The sequence below is a fragment of the Nerophis lumbriciformis genome, linkage group LG11, assembly GCF_033978685.3.
Source record: "Nerophis lumbriciformis linkage group LG11, RoL_Nlum_v2.1, whole genome shotgun sequence".
NCBI lineage: Eukaryota > Metazoa > Chordata > Actinopteri > Syngnathiformes > Syngnathidae > Nerophis > Nerophis lumbriciformis.
The window spans coordinates 24,783,102-24,803,732 of NC_084558.2; the positions used below are offsets into that span (position 1 = coordinate 24,783,102).

At 40.4% G+C, this 20,631-nt stretch overlaps 1 protein-coding gene across 3 annotated transcripts in view; it reads right to left on the reverse strand.

The window, feature by feature from the left end:
• Positions 1–275: 275 nt before the first annotated feature.
• Positions 276–20,631, reverse strand: part of grhl2b (grainyhead-like transcription factor 2b) — a 38,220-nt gene continuing 17,864 nt past the window's right edge. For 2 of the 3 annotated variants that reach the window (XM_072914103.1, XM_072914104.1), the window contains exons 8-16: positions 19,642–19,736; positions 11,619–11,777; positions 11,285–11,342; positions 11,050–11,183; positions 10,467–10,504; positions 10,233–10,324; positions 2,852–2,937; positions 2,714–2,778; positions 276–2,636 (exon numbers count right to left, since the gene is read on the reverse strand). In XM_072914103.1, the coding sequence (XP_072770204.1) occupies positions 2,522–2,636; positions 2,714–2,778; positions 2,852–2,937; positions 10,233–10,324; positions 10,467–10,504; positions 11,050–11,183; positions 11,285–11,342; positions 11,619–11,777; positions 19,642–19,736 (842 nt within the window). In that variant the 3' untranslated portion in view covers positions 276–2,521. Of the gene's footprint in view, positions 2,637–2,713; positions 2,779–2,851; positions 2,938–10,232; positions 10,325–10,466; positions 10,505–11,049; positions 11,184–11,284; positions 11,343–11,614; positions 11,778–19,641; positions 19,737–20,631 lie in introns of all 3 variants that reach the window. The other variant, XM_061967013.2, reaches the window with a different exon arrangement.

The following is a 20,631-nucleotide window of genomic DNA, read 5'->3' on the forward strand; positions in this document are numbered from 1 at the left end:
ATATTATCTATATAACAGAAAGGATTGCTTGACCCTTGTCAAAGTGGCTTTAGAAAAGGAAAGTCAACAGGTGCACTTATTAAAGTTAGTAATGTAGCGGAGAAGGCAGTTAACAATAAACAAGCAATGATATTAGTTTATTTTGACATAGAGAAAGCATACGACTCAATGTGGACAGAAGGTCTGCTTATTAAACTAGAAAAGATGGGCATGAAGGGGAGATCATATAACTGGATACATTTCGAGTCAAAGTGGGAGAGAGGAGTACAGCATTTCAAATGGAATCCCACGAGGTAGCTCAATTAGTCCAATACTGTTTAATATAATGTTAAATTACATCTTTGTGAATGTGGGCAGAGATCATCACTATATGAAGATGATGACAAATTGTAAGATCTATGCAGGATGCAATTGATAAAGTGGAAGACTGGTCATATATGTAGGGTTTTAAAATGTCTGTATGCAAGACATGCTTCATGAGTATAACAAAGAAACGCAAGATCTGTGACGTCAACCTGATAATATATGGACAAAACATTAAGAGATATAAATAATTTAAATATTTTGGACTGTGGTTTGATGAAAAATGTGTCTGGAAGACACATATCAATAAAATCGGGACAAGAAGGTATTGAATCTCATGAGGTCAGTTTCAAGCTACAACTGGGGAGCAGCTAAACAGTCGTTGGGCATTTATAGGGCACTGATCCAGGCATGTATGGACTATGGGTGTATTGTTTGAGGAGCAGCGGCTAAGACAATGTTAGGAAAAATAGACATAATATAATACAGAGCAATTCTAATTAGTATTGGTGCAGTTAAAACAAGTCCCACAAATTACATTTTATTTGAAGCAAATTAGCTCCCTCTAAATTTAAGAAGAAACAAACTATATTTGGTGTACTGGTCAAAACTAAAAGGTTCTGGGGTGGAACAACCAGCAACAAATGATTTGGTGGACTGCTGGGAATACAGACAAAAACAAAAGTGTACAGGTTTCGGATGGACCACTGAAAGTGCAGCAGTTTTTGCACTGATTTATTTTGATTGTAATGTAATGTTTGCATGCAAAAATAGTTTTGTAAACAAAATAAAAAGTAAACAGGAAGTGGCGTAACCTTGCAGTGTGTGCATGAATATAGATGGATACAGTCGTGGTCAAAAGTTTACATACACTTGTAAATAACATAATGTCATGGCTGTCTTCAGTTTCTAATTTCTACAACCCTTATTTTTTTTTGTGATAGAGTGATTGGAGCACATACTTGTTGGTCACAAAAAACATTCATGAACTTTGGTTCTTTTATGAATTTTTTATGGGTCTACTGAAAATGTGACCAAATCTGCTAGGTCAAAAGTATACATCCAGCAATGTTAATATTGGGTTGCATGTCCCTTGGCAAGTTTCACTGCAATAAGGCACTTTTGGTAGCCATCCACAAGCTTCTGGCAAGCTTCTGGTTGAATTTTTGACCACTCCTCTTGACAAAATTGGTGCCGTTGAGCACATGCGCCAGCGGTGCCCTGACTCTGTATCCAAGAAGTAAGCAGTGTTGCCTAAAAGCATTAATAAATGACGGTTTTTCTGTAATTAACATTTTTTATGTATTCTAACCGTCAGGAATTTTACAGCGGGTTATCATTACAGCGTTTACCGTTAAATCCCTAAAGCTCGTGAGTAAGACCGGATGTTTTGCGGGGATCTTACGAAGTTCACTGTGGCCTCGTAACTCAAATCTTTGCTCGCAACTTACAGCGTAACAATTAGCCAAGAAACAGCTCTTGTCTCAAAACACTCTCAAGTTGGGGCACTCTTAAGTCAAGGTATCTTTAAAACCAGTGCACACATACACGAAGCAGAGTAAACATCCTGACGTTCTTTTTCTTCCTGAGATCAGATAGTGTAAGTGCAATAATGTAAGCGTTTAGTTTTTTTTTTTTTTTACCCATTGCACTGTTTATTATTAGGTCATAAGATCCAGGAAAAAAGTGAGTGCCATTAAAAGATGGTTAAAAGTATTCATGGAGTTAATTGCCAATACTGGTGGTGACGTGTATGGTCAAATCTGCAATACAAAAGCTTTTTTTTTTTTTTTTTTCACAGGAAGGCTCTTGTGGACGTTGACTTCCTGTTAAGTCACTGAAATGTGAAGAACTTGAAATCGATGGATATACTGCAAAGCATCAATAAATAATAAAACAGCTATAAAACCAAACAAATATAAAGGCAGACATACAAACTAAGCTGATAATTAGGAATGAGTTCAAACTATTGCAAAGACAGTTTTCATCAGGCATCCTCTCACTCCTGATGGGCAATACAAATCAAGTATGTACACAATAACACAATTTATACAGTCAAAACAAAAGGAGTGGAAATGGAGTGGATCCGTGAATCTGTGCTTTGTTATTTCTGCCTTTCAGGACCAATGTAACAGTTCCCCACCAGAGCACAGTGTCAGCCAATCACCGGCAGTCTTTATGGATATTACTGGAAGAGGTTGCCCCTTTTTCCCCGCTGTCATATCTCCGTCAGCGTCACCTTGTAGGCGTCGGCGTGGCTCTCCATGTGCAGGATGAAGGTGTCCTCGTTGGAATAATGCTCAATGATGTTGTCGTCCATGTTGACCAGGATGCTGGAACAGGAACGTGTTAACTTCTCACATTAAAAAGACACTTAAGAGAAAGTTGTTTACAGTATATCCCCTCTCACCCTTTTTTGCTTTTCTTGTACACTTTGGCGATCTTTTCGGCCACCACTCCGTATTTCTCCGATATCTAAAAATATAAGAAGATAACATGCTGACTCGTCCTTGTTGTCCGGTTTTAAGCGACACAGGCCGCCACTCACCGCATCCATGAGGCCGTGGAGTGTTGGAGACTTGAGCATCAACGCGTCAAACACCTCGTCTGTCTCTTTGCGGACGTACAACAACACTGCAAGGAGAGGGAGGTGTGATATTGTATATACTGGCAACAATATTAGGTACACCTGCACAATCGGCTTTGATCGACACTATCAGAGAAGCGTTATTTCAACAATATGCTCATTAGTTAGAGTGTCCGCCCTGAGATAGGTAGTTTTGTGAGTTCAAACCCCGGCCGAGTCATACCAAAGACTATAAAAATGGGACCCATTACCTCCCTGCTTGGCACTCAGCATCAAGGGTTGGAATTGGGGGTAAAATCACCAAAAATCATTCCCGGGCGTGGCCACCACTGCTGCTCACTGCTCCCCTCACCTCCCAGAGGGTGATCAAGGGTGATGGGTCAAATGCAGAGAATAATTTCACCACACCTAGTGTGTGTGTGACAATCATGGGTACTTTAACTTTAATTATTAAAAGTGCACTGCATCATACTCAGAGCTGTTTTAATTGTGTGACCCTTTTTATGTCGCTAAAAAGGGTCAAATTCACATTAAAAAGATGCTAAAAAAATGTAGGGGAATTAAATGACCCGTGCAGTACACTTTTATGGCCAATATGTTTTTATTTGTCCTAAGCTCTGTAGGAAGCAACCTGCGGCCCCCTGTTCAATTCTTCAAAACAAAAAAAACCTAAAACAAAAGCAAAACATGTTTAGAATCTATACCAAAAATCACTCTATATTCTCTTCTGCTCGCTCGTGTTACCATATCTGAGTTTTTGTGCAGAAATATGGGGAAATAACTACAAAAATACTCTTCATTCATTAACTGTATTACAAAAAAGATTAGTTAGAATAATACATAATGTTGGATATAGAGAACATACAAACCCTTCATTCATTGAATCGAAAATACTGAAATCCCACGACATAGTGAATTTGCAAACAGCTAAAATTATACACAAAGCAAACTATAACCTGCTACTTACAATTCTTTTCAACAAAAGAGGAGAAATATAATCTTAGAGAAAAATGTAATTTAAAACATTTGTACGTACGTACAACACTTAAGACCTTCAGTATATCAGTATGTGGAATTAAATTATGGAATGGATTAAGTAAAGCAATCAAACAATGTACTAATATGATCGACTTCAAGAAACTCTTCAAACTTAAAGTGTTTACAAAGTACAAAGAAGAAGAACCATGATAAACATTGAGAATTTATTTCATCCATCCATTCATTTTCTAGATAATCTTACTCATCTCACCATATGAAATATAACTTACTTCACTAATGATTGTTTATTTATTGTTATTGTTATTGTTATTACTTATGGAGTATATTGTGAATAAATTGAGAACAGGGAGTGAACAAAAGTTTTAGCAACTGCTAGGTAAAGGAAAAGGGGTAGGATTAAATAAGCTCTGCTTCTTCCTACTCATCTTCGAACAAGTTGAATAGAGAAACTGGAAATTGTGATGCATCATGTTGTATGCTTGCATGTTCGAAATAAACACAAACTCAAACTCAAATTCAAAACAGCAAAACACTTAACCCAGAAATGCTTATAATCTCTACTGTAAGCATTTGTTCCATCACCACATCATGTTTTACATAAAGTTATTATGGCTACTGATAGCAAAAAACTATCCATCCATCCATCCATCCATTTCCTACCGCTTATTCCCTTTTGGGGTCGCGGGGGGCGCTGGAGCCTATCTCAGCTACAATCGGGCGGAAGGCGGGGTACACCCTGGACAAGTCGCCACCTCATCGCAGGGCCAACACAGATAGACAGACAACATTCACACTCACATTTACACACTAGGGCCAATTTAGTGTTGCCAATCAACTTATCCCCAGGTGCATGTCTTTGGAGGTGGGAGGAAGCCGGAGTACCCGGAGGGAACCCACGCAGTCAAGGGGAGAACATGCAAACTCCACACAGAAAGATCCCGAGCCCGGGATTGAACCCAAGATGACTCAGGACCTTCGTATTGTGAGGCAGATGCACTAACCCCTCTTCCACCGTGCTGCCCAGCAAAAAACTAATTGCTGTAAAATTATTGGCACTGTTTTTGTATTACACACCACTGCAATTTTTGGAGAAAAAAACCTAATTGCGATTATTCCCACCAAAATTGTGATTGCGATTCGATTTGCAATTTTTATATTTTATACATAAAAATGCATAAAAACTGAAAATAACAAGTGAAGGATAGCGTGTTACCTTTAGACTGTCAATCAACATATTCTTGTTTCAAGGTGCCACACGTTGGACACAATATGTAATAATCTCATTTAAAAATATTTGGTTTTATGCAGACAGACTCAGATCTTTTGTCTACAGCAGACCTGGGCAAAATACGGCCCGTTAAAATGTTCAATCCAGCCCGCCACGCGTTTTCTTATAATTTTTATTATCTTTTAACATCGAAACTGTAGCCGCCATTGTGATGTGCAGGGCTGTTTTATAATTATAGTATAGAACATACTAGGGGGGCCGCATTGGGCTAAAAGCCGACAACATGCAAAGTAATTATATATATATATATATATATATATATATATATATATATATATATATATATATACACATACATATATATATATATATATATATATATATATATATATATATATACACACATACATATATATATATACATACATATGTATATATATATGTACATATATACACATACATATATATATATAAATATATATACAGTATATATACACATACTGTACATATGACATATGGCCGGGCTTGCCCCCATTTACTACTTTGTTGGCTAGAAGATTCATTGTGCTAAATTGGAAGGCTGCAGCCCCATCCGCCACACCCGCTGGATTAGAGATATTCTTTATTTTCTCAAACTGGAGAAAATTAGGCTGATATTGAACAGTTGTTCTGTGAAGTTTCAGGAAGTATGGGGTGGTTTCCTAAAACATGTAAAGGAGACTGATCTCAAATTTAACCCCGATTGAAGTGTAAGTAAAGGGTAGATGATTGATGAGCCTTTTGTCTGCTTTTGTGTGTTGCTGCACCGTGTTAGGGACACTCAGGAGTGTCCTCTCGGAGCTGCCACTTTACCGTGGTAGAGGAGTTTGCGTGTCCCAATGATCCTAGGAGCTATGTTGTCCGAGGGCTATCATGCCCCATGGTAGGGTCTCCCAAGACAAACAGGTCCTAGGTGAGGGATCAGACAAAAAGCAGCTCGAAGACCTCCATGAAGAATAAAAACAAAGGACCCAGATTTCCCTCGCCCGGACGCGGGTCACCGGGGCCCCCCTCTGGAGCCAGGCCCGGAGGTGGGGCACGATGGCGAGCGCCTGGTGGCCGAGCCTGTCCCCATGGGGCCCGGCCGGGCACAGCCTGAAGAGGCAACGTGGGTCCCCCCCTCCAATGGGCTCACCACCCATAGCAGGGGCCATAGAGGTCGGGTGCAATGTGAGCTGGGCAGCAGCCGAAGGCAGGGCACTTGGCGGTCCGATCCTCGGCTACAGAAGCTAGCTTATGTTCAAACATAAGGGTGTCCATATGTACACTTGGCACCAGGACACCCGAGGCCGCAGTTCCATGATCGACTTTGTAGTTGTGTCATCGGATTTGCGGCCTCATGTTTTGGACACTCGGTTGAAGAGAGGGGCGGAGCTTTCTACCGATCACCACCTGGTGGTGAGTTGGCTGCCATGGTGGGGGAGGATGCCGGACAGACCTGGCAGGCCCAAACGCATTGTGAGGGTTTGCTGGGAACGTCTGGCAGAGTCTCCTGTCAGAGAGGGTTTCAATTCCCACCTCCGGAAGAACTTTGAGCATGTCATGAGGGAGGTGCTGGACATTGAGTCCGAGTGGACCATGTTCCGCACCTCTATTGTCGAGGCGGCTGATTGGAGCTGTGGCCGCAAGGTAGTTTATGCCTGTCGTGGCGGTAATCCTAGAACCCGTTGGTGGACACCGGCGGTGAGGGATGCCGTCAAGCTGAAGAAGGAGTCCTATCGGGTTCTTTTAGCACATAGGACTCCTGAGGCAGCGGACAGGTACCGACAGGCCAAGCGGTGTGCGGCTTCAGCAGTCGCGGAGGCAAAAACTCGGACATGGGAGGAGTTCGGGGAAGCCATGGAAAACGACTTCCGGACGGCTTTGAAGCGAGTCTGGATCACCATCCCCCGCCCCAGGAAGGGGAAGCAGTGCACTATCAACACTGTGTATGGTGAGGATGGTGTTCTGCTGACCTCGACTGCGGATGTTGTGGATCGGTGGAAGAAATACTTCGAAGACCTCCTCAATCCCACCAACACGTCTTCCTATGAGGAAGCAGTGCCTGGGGCATCTGTGGTGGGCTCTCCTATTTCTGGGGCTGAGGTTGCTGAGGTAGTTAAAAAGCTCCTCGGTGGCAAGGCCCCGGGGGTAGATGAGATCTGCCCGGAGTTCCTTAAGGCTCTGGATGCTATGGGGCTGTCTTGGTTGACAAGACTCTGCAGCATTGCGTGGACATCGGGGGCGGTACCTCTGGATTGGCAGACCGGGTTGGTGGTTCCTCTCTTTAAGAAGGGGAACCGGAGGGTGCGTTCTAAATATCGTGGGATCACACTCCTCAGCCTTCCCGGTAAGGTCTATTTAGGTGTACTGGAGAGGAGGTTATGCCGGATAGTCGAACCTCGGATTCAGGAGGAACAGTGTGGTTTTCGTCCTGGTCGTGGAACTGTGGACCAGCTCTATACTCTCGGCAGGGTCCTTGAGGGTGCATGAGAGTTTGCCCAACCAGTCTACATGTGCTTTGTGGAATTGGAGAAGGCATTCGACCTTGTCCCCCGGGAAGTCCTGTGGGGAGTGCTTAGAGAGTATGGGGTATCAGACTGTCTGATTGTTGAAAAGGTTGGAGTGCCATCTCCGGGTTGCGGAGGAGAGTCTTCTCCAAGTGGAGGAGTTCAAGTACCTCGGAGTCTTGTTCACGAGTGGGGCAAGAGTGAATCGTGAGATCTACAGGTGGATCGGTGCGGCGTCTTCAGTAATGCGGACGCTGTATCGAGCCGTTGTGGTGAAGAAGGAGCTGAGCCGGAAGGCAAAGCTCTCAATTTACTGGTCGATCTACGTTCCCATCCTCACCTATGGTCAAGAGCTTTGGGGTATGACCGAAAGGACAAGATCACAGGTACAAGCGGCCAAAATTAGTTTCCTCCTCCGGGTGGCGGGGCTCTCCCTTAGAGATATGGTGAGAAGCTCTGCCATCCGGGGGGAGCTCAAAGTAAAGCCGCTGCTCCTCCACATCGAGAGGAGCCAGATGAGGTGGTTCGGGTATCTGGTCAGGATGCCACCCGAACGCCTCCCTAGGGAAGTGTTTAGGGCACGTCCGACCGATAGGAGGCCACGGGGAAGACCCAGGACACGTTGGGAAGAGCAGGACGAAGTGGCTGGGGAGAGGGAAGTCTGGGCTTCCCTGCTTAAGCTGCTGCCCTCGCGACCCGACCTCGGATAAGCGGAAGAAGATGGATGGATGGGATGGATGGAGGAGTGCAGTTGTGTGTGCCTTCATGTCAATGTTTGCCTGTACTTACTTGAATCATGCATGTTTTTTTCCCCTAGTTTATTAATTTAAATGTGAATATATATTATAATTGTGGGTTACTTGGGGGGGTGAATTTGACTAGTGTTGAATTGAATTTCTGGACTGTATATGGCAAAATTTCACTGAATAAAAGTTTTTTTGAAAATGGTTGGACATAGTAATTTTGTTTATTGGCATCACGTGATCACGGCATTCTCGCTTGTCCGTCCGTGTTGATGGCTAATATTGCTCATCCGATTTAAAGCTGAAATATTTCCACAATGAGACATTTGGCTTTAAAATCATATTTCTTCCTCCTAATTTTGTTACTTGGGGAACTTGTTACTGGCGAGTTAAGTTGCGAGGCTCTCTGTCGGTCGTGCTTCCTGTGTGTGTCAAGCCGGCGCCCTGCTCTACGCCCATCAATATTGTGAATGACTGAGAAGAGGGCTCACTGTGTTCAAATAATTCTACTGTAAAATAAACACGCTCAGGCGCTGAGCACGATGCACAGAGTGAAGCCTCTTTCTCCCTGTTTAAAGCGAGAGACAAACGCGAGGCTCAACAATTCTGATTGGCGAACATGTTTGTCACCCAAATGCCGGTGACGACAGAGAAAAAAAAAACTCTGCCACTTGCGGATACGTTATCACACTACCGTATTTTCTGGACTATAAGGCGCACTGAAAATCCTTTTTTTCCCTTAAAACTCGACAGTGCGCCTTATAACCCGGTGTGCCTAATGTAAGGAATAAGTTTGGTTGAGCTTTCCCATCTTGAAGCAATTTCATTTGGTACATGATAAGTGTGACCAGTAGATGGCAGTCAAACATAAGCAACATGTGTAGTAGGCTGCACCGTTTGATGTGCTTCAACATAGGAGTATTATTAATGTGTGTGTATAAAGTAAGACCTTATCTGGCGTTTTGATTCGCAATATTATGCAAAAGCCATAGTCGATAAGCTTCTTCTTTTTCTTTATTTTCTTGTAAGGGGAATTCATCTTCCGCTGTTGCCATTTCTAATATAAAGTAGTGTAAAGTTCTTACTTATATCTGTCAGTAAACTCACCATGAAAGCGCTAAAACAAACCGGTGTAGTGAGTTTACATTATTCACCCAAGGAACTTTAGTTATTAGAGTTCCGGTCGGACGGTTTTTCACGGGACACATCGTTGTTGTTTACGGATGAGGAGATGCTGCTCCGTTATTGATTTAAGTAAAGTCTGAATGTCATTAAAACAGTTAGCTCCATCTTTTGACGCTTCTTCCACTCCTGTCCTTGCACGCTACACCGCTACAACAAAGATGACAGGGAGAAGACGCTGCCGAAAGTGAGCCACGAAAATAAGACCACCCACAAAACGGCGCATCGGGAAGCGACTGTCAGAAAGCGGCTTGAAGATGATCTGTAAAACATCATCTATGCAACATTTTGACCAAATAAACACCATTACATGTAATGTAGACAACAAAGAAGTGTTTTACATTTAGAAAAAAATAATACTAATATGACTCCTTTAATGCGCCATATAATCCAGTGTGCCTTATATATAAATATACATCATTCATCGGCAGTGCGCTTTATAATCCGGTACACCTTATGGTCCGGAAAATACAGTAATTATAAATAACCTGATGATTAATTGTGCAGCCCTACTGCAAACTACAATTAGTATGAAGTGAATATCCTTAAAATGGCCAGTTTTTAAAGTGAATTCTTGCATTGGATCTAATGAGATAATAGTGCAGGTGTGCCTAATGAAGTGGCTATTGAGCGTTGGGTACTCCCATCTGTCTCTCTTGTACCTCGCTTGTGCGTCTCCTCCTTGATCTGTTTCTGTGGCGACGGACACAAGTCTTCATCCGACGGCCTGAACATCCTCTTCACCAGCACGCTCCTGAGAAAGAAGATATAGTATGTATTAAAAGAAGACAAATTGTATAATTGCTCAATTTGGTAGCATTTGCGTGTATGCCGCTTTTTGCATAGCTGCTATTTGTTTGATGTAAATGACACTTCCTGTTTGGGCGCACACTCACCCTTCTCGCTCAATCTCCTCTGCGTTGAAGGTGAACACCTTAAAACAACAACAACAACAAGTTAAGAGCACAAAGAAAAGCTATTCATATTTACTCTATTTTTCCTTGATCTGTATTAACTCTTGAAATTACTGACATAAATAAATTCATCAATTGTAAATAAAGCAAAAAGGGATTTAAATAAATCACCCGAAAATATGTAAAATTGTGTATGCATAGTAAAAATATGACCAGTAAATTTGGTAGTTCATTATTTATTTATTTATTTTTCTTAATGGGGGAAAGCGGGCCATGTAATATGGTTCCTAACCAAATAAAAGACAACTATTGTCTTATTTTGATTTTAAATGTGTCTTTAATTTTAATACAACTATTGTCTTTTATTTTGATTTCGCATGTGTCTTTAATTTTTATGCTATTTTACTGAAAACCCTTTCTTTTAAATTACTTTGACTTTCTGTTTTTAACACATTTTTTATTATTATTAAATGTACGTATAATATTTTTTGTGATTTCAAATTTTTAAATAGTATTTTAACTGCTGTATTTTTATTATTATTATTATTTTCATTATCATGTGTACCTGTCCGGCCCTCTGCAGGTTGCCAAAGTGGACATCAGGGATGAAGAGGACGGGCTGTGCTTCCAGGTCAGTCATAATCTTGAAATATGTTACGTCTGACTTTTTGGGGACTGTTATCACACCTCCATCTTTACCTGGGAAATGAAATGATCAAGCATGTCATATTAATCAATAAATAGCTTATACGTGATGCTGAATTGAGCTAAATTAACTTAAAAAAAAGGGGCTGTCAGACCTTTCGACTTCTTGCGCAGCAGTTTTCTTTCCTCGTCTCTTATCTTGCGCTCAGCTCCCTGAGAAAGAGAGAAAAAAAGGTGTAAATGAAAATTGAGTAAGTAATGCGAGTGCAAATACATTGTGCAGTATCACCGCTAGAGGGAGCACTTGTTATGTTTATGCCAAAGCTCTGGTTTATGCATACTCAACCTTACACTTACACACTTACATACTTACACTTTATGGACAAAAGTATTGGTTTGGGACTATTAATCAACCCCCTCCAATAGATATGCCAATACTGTACATTGATCGTGCATGGATCTATGCACTGCAGGTCAGGGATGACTTGCCTTATCACAGAAAACCTTGATCTGCGAGTAGGCTCTGTGCAGCGGCTTGTTGCTGCGGTTGTTGTAGCTGTACGTGTCGATCTGGATCATCAGAGGAAGACCCTTGACACCCTTCTGCGACGAGAAGTCCGTGCTGAGGCAGTTGACCGTGATGAAGATCTGAAGAGGGGGGAGATGTCACGGTAAACTTGTGTATTTGATAATATATACAGTGCATATTGATTTATTCTTAACTATATGCGTTGGTTCTGTTTCCTGTTGTTTTTTTGTTTGGTTTTATTTTTTTATATTCACTATTACCTACACAATTTATTTTCCATGTAAAGCGTATTTGAGTTTTTGAGAAGTGCTTTAAAAAATAAATGATTATTAATATTATTATGTATTATTATGACTTGGCTATATTTTTCACATATACCAACCAAAAAATATGCCAAATATTTAATGTTAAATTATAATTTATTTTCAATGGCAATGCAATAATAACCCTATTCATTTGGATTTTTTTTTTTAAACATGGGGAGAGGTCAAAGGTCAAACTATTATACTGCTTTTGATTTTGAATTATATGAAGCAATACATCATCATTGTGCAAAAATATAAGTATAATACAACAATACCTATCAAACATTTAATTTCTAAAAATCTCTTTGTAAAAGAAAATGCAAAAAACTCTCAAACTCCTTCTGTATTTAAATATGATCGGTCAAAATGGTTTATTGTGAACTGTAGATTTAAGAAAAATAAAAAATACAGTAACGGTACAGTAATACAGTAATGTTTTAAGTTGATTTTGTGCTTTTTTTGGTTTAATTTTGTTTTAATTTTTTTAATTAAAGTTTTTTTTTTTTTTTTTAATGCATAGTCACACCTTTACATTACAGTAATTATTACAAGTAATTTTAAGACAAATAACACCCACAAAAGGGGGCTATAAATTGCACCAACTGTGATCAATAACTATTACAAATTAATAAAACTTATATTTTATTTGTTTAGTAGAATATTTGGAACAAATGCTTGTGCCATTAGGAGGGCAGCTAATCCACCTGCAGCTTAAAAGAGAAAAGGAGCAATGTGTTTGGAAGGGAAAAAAAGATGTAGAGCCAGGAAAAGTAAATATTGTCATAGAGAAGTGAGCTTGGATTTCCTCCAGCTACTCTTTGTCCCCTCATTGCAATAAAAGAGCCACGTAATACACACTCGCACACTCACACTGGCATTCACACAGAAACGAGGGCAAAACAAACAAGACAGGGTGGGGACGGAGGTTAGTGTGTGTGTGTGTGTGTGTGTGTGTGTGTGTGTGTGTGTGTGTGTGTGTGTGTGTGTGTGTGTGTTGGCCCTTGGGGGCCCCTGGAGTTCAAACGGCAAGCTTGCTCCATTTTAAGGAGCGGTTACAAAGGAGTGGGCTATACACACCCGCAAACACACACATCGAAGACAAAGGAGAAAATTACAGGACATACACATTTAAGGGTATCACGTTGAAGCTGTCATTACCGGGACGCCAAAACACCTCACAATTAAGATGAATACTCATTTCAATATACAGCATTAATACAATAATTTGATTATTTAACTTATTGTGTCATCTTTTTTGATACTCTGGTAAACAGGAAGGGATGTTTTCCTCTTCCTCTTATTATTGTTTGGCGGTCATTGAAGTCTAAAATATAACAATTGGGTTTTATCTTTAAAAATATACACATTACATACTCTTCTCTTTTGTCTCATGATGTAAATAAGACAAAAAATATTGTTGTTGTTCACCTCAATGACTATATCCTCTTTAGCTAGGGACAATAACAAATTTTGCTTGACGATGTTATTTACCAAGAAATTAATGCCGATAAATATTATAATTATTATTATATATATAATATATATATAAATATATCATATTTATTATTAATGCCATGATTTTTATGAGACCAAGTTAACCATTGATTTAATGATAATACACACTAATAATGCAAGTATATCCTTTCAAATGCAATAAACTTGTGTTTCTTGTGTATTTTAATGTTGCAACTGAAATTAAAACATTTAATAAAAAATAATAAAAAAAACATACAAGCAATAATAAAATAGACTTTGTTAGCAAAATTTTGCACTTGAACAAACATTACAACTAAAAGCAACAATATATTTTAAGGAGGGGATGGGGGTGTTGGGGGCTCGAATATACACAACCATAACAATAAATAAAATAGTTAAATAAAGTGTTGACAAAGTTGCACTTCAATATTGAACATGCAGGCAGAGGTTGAGTAGTACATTACTTAACTGACAATCAAGTCAGGACCTTCTTAAACAAAAGTGCAGAGTAACAATATAAAGACCACACTTTAAACAGATGTATTAACAGCTCATTTGCAAAACAAAATTAGGTTTGGCAGATTCCGAGTGAGGAACACCGACATGACATGACAACATGACAGCACTTTAAAAAAATGCTAGTTTTATAGCAGTAATAAATGACAGCATGTCTTTGGCGATGTATTTAACCACACACCATTTTTGCACTGTTTTGGTGCGGTGGAATTTGGTTTTGTGATCATTTTGTCCATCTTAGCTGCTACATGCTAACCGGTAACACTGTGTGATGCTAACGAGCCAGCGGCCCCGCGCCGCTTCACAAAGGCCCCGTTCACAAAGGCCCCATTCACACTGCACACCAAATCGGATTTTTTCGCCCTCAAGTGACACAGATCTGACTTTTTTTGCCAGTCTAAACGCTCCAAAGTGCTTCAAATCTGATCTTTTGGCATCCGATTCAGGCCACATCAGGAAGTAGTCCTGAATCCCATTGGAATCTGATTCAAATGTGACTTCAGTCTAAATCAGTGGTTCTTAACCTGGGTTCGATCGAACCCTAGGGGTTCGGTGAGTCGGCCTCAGGGGTTCAGCGGAGACACACCCGACTCATCGTGTAAATAAAAACTTCTCCCTATCGACGTATTATGGATACCCCCAAACAACGTTCCGTATAATTTTCCATCTGATGTGTAATTTGTTGTGGTTAATGCACGATTCATTTTGTGCACCAGTAAAAAAAACATATACCGTATTTTCCGCACCATAAAGCGCCCTGGGTTATAAGCCGCGCCTTCAATGAACGGCATATTTCAAAACTTTGTCCACCTATAAGCCGCCCCGTGTTGTAAGCCGCATCTAACTGCGCTAAAGGAATGTCAAAAAAACAGTCAGATAGGTCAGTCAAACTTTAATAATATATTAAAAACCAGCGTTCTAACAACTCTGTTCACTCCCAAAATGTACGCAAATGTGCAATCACAAACATAGTAAAATTCAAAATAGTGCAGAGCAATAGCAACATAATGTTGCTCGAACGTTAATGTCACAACACACAAAATAAACATAACGCTCACTTTCTGAAGTTATTCTTCATTCATAAATCCCTCGAATTCTTCTCCTTCGGTGTCCGAATTGAAAAGTTGGGCGAATATGGGATCCAAAATGGCCGGCTCCGTCTCGTCGAAGTAATCGGAGTCAGTGTCGCTGTTGTCCAGCAGTTATGTGAATCCTGCCTTCCGGAAAGCTCGGACCACAGTTGTGACCGAAATATCTGCCCAGGCATTTACGATCCACTGGCAGATGTTGGCGTATGTCGTCCGGCGCTGTCTCCCTGTCTTGGTGAACGTCACGTGTGTTCGCCTTCTGTCATCCACTGTTCCCACGCAGTTAGCAGTCTAGCTTCGAATGCCCTGTTGACACCAATATCTAGCAGCTGGAGGTCTTTTGTCAATCCACCCGGAATGACGGCGAGTATTGAATTAAGCGCGTAAGCGTGTCTCTTAATGTGATGTTATGAGCTAGCAAATATAACAACTACACTACCCAGCATGCAACGATAGTGACGAGCATGCGCGGTAGCCCTGAGAAGCGTTGTTGTATGCTGGCAGTTAGAATGTGGTTATGAGCACGCTGTGAGTAAACGTTGAGAACTCAGTTAACACGCCTCGTCTGCATTATTTATAATTAGACAGACAACACACTTAATAGGAGCCATTTTGGGGTCTTTACATAAACACACAAATGGAAATGAAACGTCACATATCCCAGCATGCACCGCGCGCTTCTTCTTCTTCTACGGGGAAAAAAGATGGCGGCTGTTTACCGTAGTTGCGAGACCGAAACTTTATGAAAATTAATATCAATATTAACCCATATATAAGGCGCACCGGATTATAAGGCGCACTGTCATCTTTTGAGAAAATTTGTGGTTTTTAGGTGCGCCTTATAGTGCGGAAAATACGGTAACTTTGTCTTGAATTTGAAAAAAATATATATTTTATTTTTCACTAAAGAAGGGTTCGGTGAATGCGCATAGAAAACTGGTGGGGTTTGGTACCTCCAACGCTGCTGCTCACTGCTCCCCTCACCTCCCAGGGGGTGATCAAGGGTGATGGGTCAAATGCAGAGAATAATTTCGCCACACCTAGTGTGTGTGTAGCAATCCTTGGTACTTTAACTTAACTTAATTGACTTATCGAATATCGGCCCTGGACTATCTTTAGCCTCAAGCTAATGCTAGTAGTAGTCGCTAACAATGTTTCGAAGTGAAATTTTACCATTTTGTTGTCCAACATGATTGATTTATAAAGTGTATTATTGAATTTATTATGTTTGCGGGTGTTTTATTATAGACTAGAAGGCTATTGAGATTATGCTAGCATGCTTAAGCTCATAGCCGTTGATAACAACTGTTTAATATCTGACCATTCTAGTCATAAAAGCTGGAGTAAATGTTGAATTATCATCAAGTGCAATGAATAGTCTCATTAAGTTTGGCAAGTGTTGTGTTGTTTAATTTGTCCACTTTGCGCTTGTTTGCCAACAACTGAATCAGAAACAAAGACAAAAAAAACCCTCTTCCTCTTATCATTGTGGCTGTCATTGAAGCTTAAAATGTAAAAACTGGGTTTTATCTTTAAAAAAAAAATCACCTTAAATACTCTTCTATGTTGTCTCACGATGAAAATACAGGTAAAAGCCAGTCAATTAGAATATTTTGAAAAACTTGATTTATTTCAGTAATTGCATTCAAAAGGTGTAACTTGTACATTATATTTATTCATTGCACACAGACTGATGCATTCAAATGTTTATTTCATTTAATTTTGATGATTTGAAGTGGCAACAAATGAAAATCCAAAATTCCGTGTGTCACAAAATTAGAATATTACTTAAGGCTAATACAAAAAAGGGATTTTTAGAAATGTTGGCCAACTGAAAAGTATGAAAATGAAAAATATGAGCATGTACAATACTCAATACTTGGTTGGAGCTCCTTTTGCCTCAATTACTGCGTTAATGCGGCGTGGCATGGAGTCGATGAGTTTCTGGCACTGCTCAGGTGTTATGAGAGCCCAGGTTGCTCTGATAGTGGCCTTCAACTCTTCTGCGTTTTTGGGTCTGGCATTCTGCATCTTCCTTTTCACAATACCCCACAGATTTTCTATGGGGCTAAGGTCAGGGGAGTTGGCGGGCCAATTTAGAACAGAAATACCATGGTCCGTAAACCAGGCACGGGTAGATTTTGCGCTGTGTGCACGCGCCAAGTCCTGTTGGAACTTGAAATCTCCATATCCATAGAGCAGGTCAGCAGCAGGAAGCATGAAGTGCTCTAAAACTTGCTGGTAGACGGCTGCGTTGACCCTGGATCTCAGGAAACAGAGTGGACCGACACCAGCAGATGACATGGCACCCCAAACCATCACCCAACCATGCAAATTTTGCATTTCCTTTGGAAATCGAGGTCCCAGAGTCTGGAGGAAGACAGGAGAGGCACAGGATCCACATTGCCTGAAGTCTAGTGTAAAGTTTCCACCATCAGTGATGGTTTGGGGTGCCATGTCATCTGCTGGTGTCGGTCCACTCTGTTTCCTGAGATCCAGGGTCAACGCAGCCGTCTACCAGCAAGTTTTAGAGCACTTCATGCTTCCTGCTGCTGACCTGCTCTATGGAGATGGTGATTTCAATTTCCAACAGGACTTGGCGCGTGCACACAGCGCAAAATCAACCCGTGCCTGGTTTACGGACCATGGTATTTCTGTTCTAAATTGGCCCGCCAACTCCCCTGACCTTAGCCCCATAGAAAATCTGTGGGGTATTGTGAAAAGGAAGATGCAGAATGCCAGACCCAAAAACGCAGAAGAGTTGAAGGCCACTATCAGAGCAACCTGGGCTCTCATAACACCTGAGCAGTGCCAGAAACTCATCGACTCCATGCCACGCCGCATTAACGCAGTAATTGAGGCAAAAGGAGCTCCAACCAAGTATTGAGTATTGTACATGCTCATATTTTTCATTTTCATACTTTTCAGTTGACCAACATTTCTAAAAATCCCTTTTTTGTATTAGCCTTAAGTAATATTCTAATTTTGTGACACACGGAATTTTGGATTTTCATTTGTTGCCACTTCAAATCATCAAAATTAAATGAAATAAACATTTGAATGCATCAGTCTGTGTGCAATGAATAAATATAATGTACAAGTTACACCTTTTGAATGCAATTACTGAAATAAATCAAGTTTTTCAAAATATTCTAATTTACTGGCTTTTACCTGTAAAAGAAAAAAATGTATTGTATTTCAGGCAAGTTTGTTCACCACAATGAACATTCTGTCTTCTTTAGCCACAAGCTAATGCTAAAAGCAGCCGCTAACATTGTTTTGAAGTGAAATGTTACCTTGTTGAATTAAGTTGTCCAAGATGATTGATTTGTAAAGTGTATTATTGAATTTATTATCTTTGCGGGTCTTTTTTGTAGACAAGGAGATTATGCTAGCATGCTAACGCTCATAACCGTTGATAACAACTGTTGGCTATCTGATGATTGTAGTCAGAAAAGCTGGAGTAAATGCTGAATTAACTATCATTAAGTGGAATTAATATTCTGTAGTTGTTTTAATTAATTAATTTTGTATGTACAATCCTATCAGCTGTCATGGTTCATTTGTCCGCTTTGTGCTTGTTTGCGAACAACTGAAACAGCAAAAAACCCTTTTGCTCTTATTATTGAATTGTAACATGTAGTAATAATAATAATACTAAAAATGTATTGTATTCCGGGTAAATTTGTTCACTTTTAATAAGATTAGCCGCAAGCTAATGCTAATAGGCCGCCAACTATGTTTTTAAATGATATGTAATCTTTGTTCCAGAAAGATTAAAAAAGTGCAAGATGATGAATTTATTAAGTGCATTGAGTCTATTATTTTTGCGAGTGTTTTTCGTAGACTAGGACGCTTTTGAGATTATGCTAGCATGCTAACGCTCATAACAGTTAACAACTGTTTGCTATCTGGCGATTGCAGTCAGAAAAGCTTGACTAAAATCAACGTTCAACGTTCAACTTTATTGTCCCCGCGGGGAAATTTGTCTTGGGCACAGTGCATCATTGCTTTCTTAACATACCCAAAAACAACAGAACAAAATCACAAGCACAGACACAACCACAACCATACAACTAACATTGAAACATCAGAACATGGAGCTTGATAGACATAGGTGGCACTTTGATGTAGGCATAAAATCTACAGTATGGAGATAAAGATAAAGTACCAATGTGCATTGCACTAGAGCTCATGGATAAAGTGCTGTGTGCTAAAGTGCTTAGTTCTAAAGTGCTATGTGCTAAAGTGCTATGTGCTAAAAAAGTGCTAACCTATGTATTAACATTCTATTGCACATTGTTGGTCAGCTTAATGGAGGCTGGGACAAATGATGTGAATTATCATCAAGTGTAATTAACATGAAGTGTTTCTGGCTAGTTGTCTTGATTCATCACGTTTCACAAGCGTTGTGTTGTTTGTACAATCATATCAGTTGTCAGGATTCATTTGTCCACTTTGCGCTTGTTTGCCAACAACTGAATCAGCAAAAAAGACAAAAAACCCGTCCCACTGCTTTCCCGTTTTACGACACGCCTCTGGCCAGAGTAAACATAACCGACCGGTTTCTGGGGAAAAATGTACAGTAAATTTCCTACCTTGGCCTCTTCGTTGACGTCCCAGGTGAAGGAGATGGCGTTGTAGGCGATTTCCTCGATGTTGCCAATCGTGTTGAAGCTCTCCTTGTAATCGGCTGCAAATGGGATGCGCAGAAAACAAAAACCACGTGAAGACAGATGCAAAGGCCCGGCCTTTAAAATCGAGGCAGGTAGCCATTGTTTGGCGAGATAAGCAAATCAAACGGCACACTTCAGTTTCATAAAGATAAAAGCTTATCTTGGCTTGGACAAACAAAAGTATTTGGCTTCAAAAGGCCGTAAGAGGAAATAGAGGAGGCTATTTGGCTCTTTGGAGATTTTTAATGGTCGGGTGGAAAACAGGAGGGGTCCCCATGCCCACTAGGCCGGGGGTCAGCAACCTGCGGCTCTTTACCACCGCCCTAGTGGCTCCCTGGACCTCTTCCAGAGATGTGTGAAAATGGAAAAAGTTGAAGAAAAAAAAATATTTTTTGTTTTAATATATTTTCTGTAGGAGGACAAACATGACACAAACCTTCTTAATTGTGAGAAATCTCACTGATGGGAGTATTTGGCGAGCACCGTTTTGTCCTACTAATTTTAGCGATCCTTGAACTCATCGTAGTTTGTTTACAAGTACAAATTTCTCCGATGCTGCCACAGAAAGACGTGTTTTATGCCACTCCTTCTTTGTCTCATTTTGTCCACCAAACGTTTTATGCTGTGCGTTAATGCAAGAAGGTGAGCTTTGTTGATTTTATTGATTTGCTGGAGTGCTTATCAGGCGTATTTGGTCAATCCATGACTGCAAGCTAATCGATGCTAACATGCTATTTAGGCTAGCTGTCATGCACCTGGGGATAAGTTGATTAGCAACACTAAATGGTCCCTAGTGTGTGAATGTGAGTGTGAATGTTGTCTGTCTATCTGTGTTGGCCCTGTGATGAGATGGCGACTTGTCCAGGTTGTACACCGCTTTCCGCCCGAATGCAGCTGAGATAGGCTCCAGCA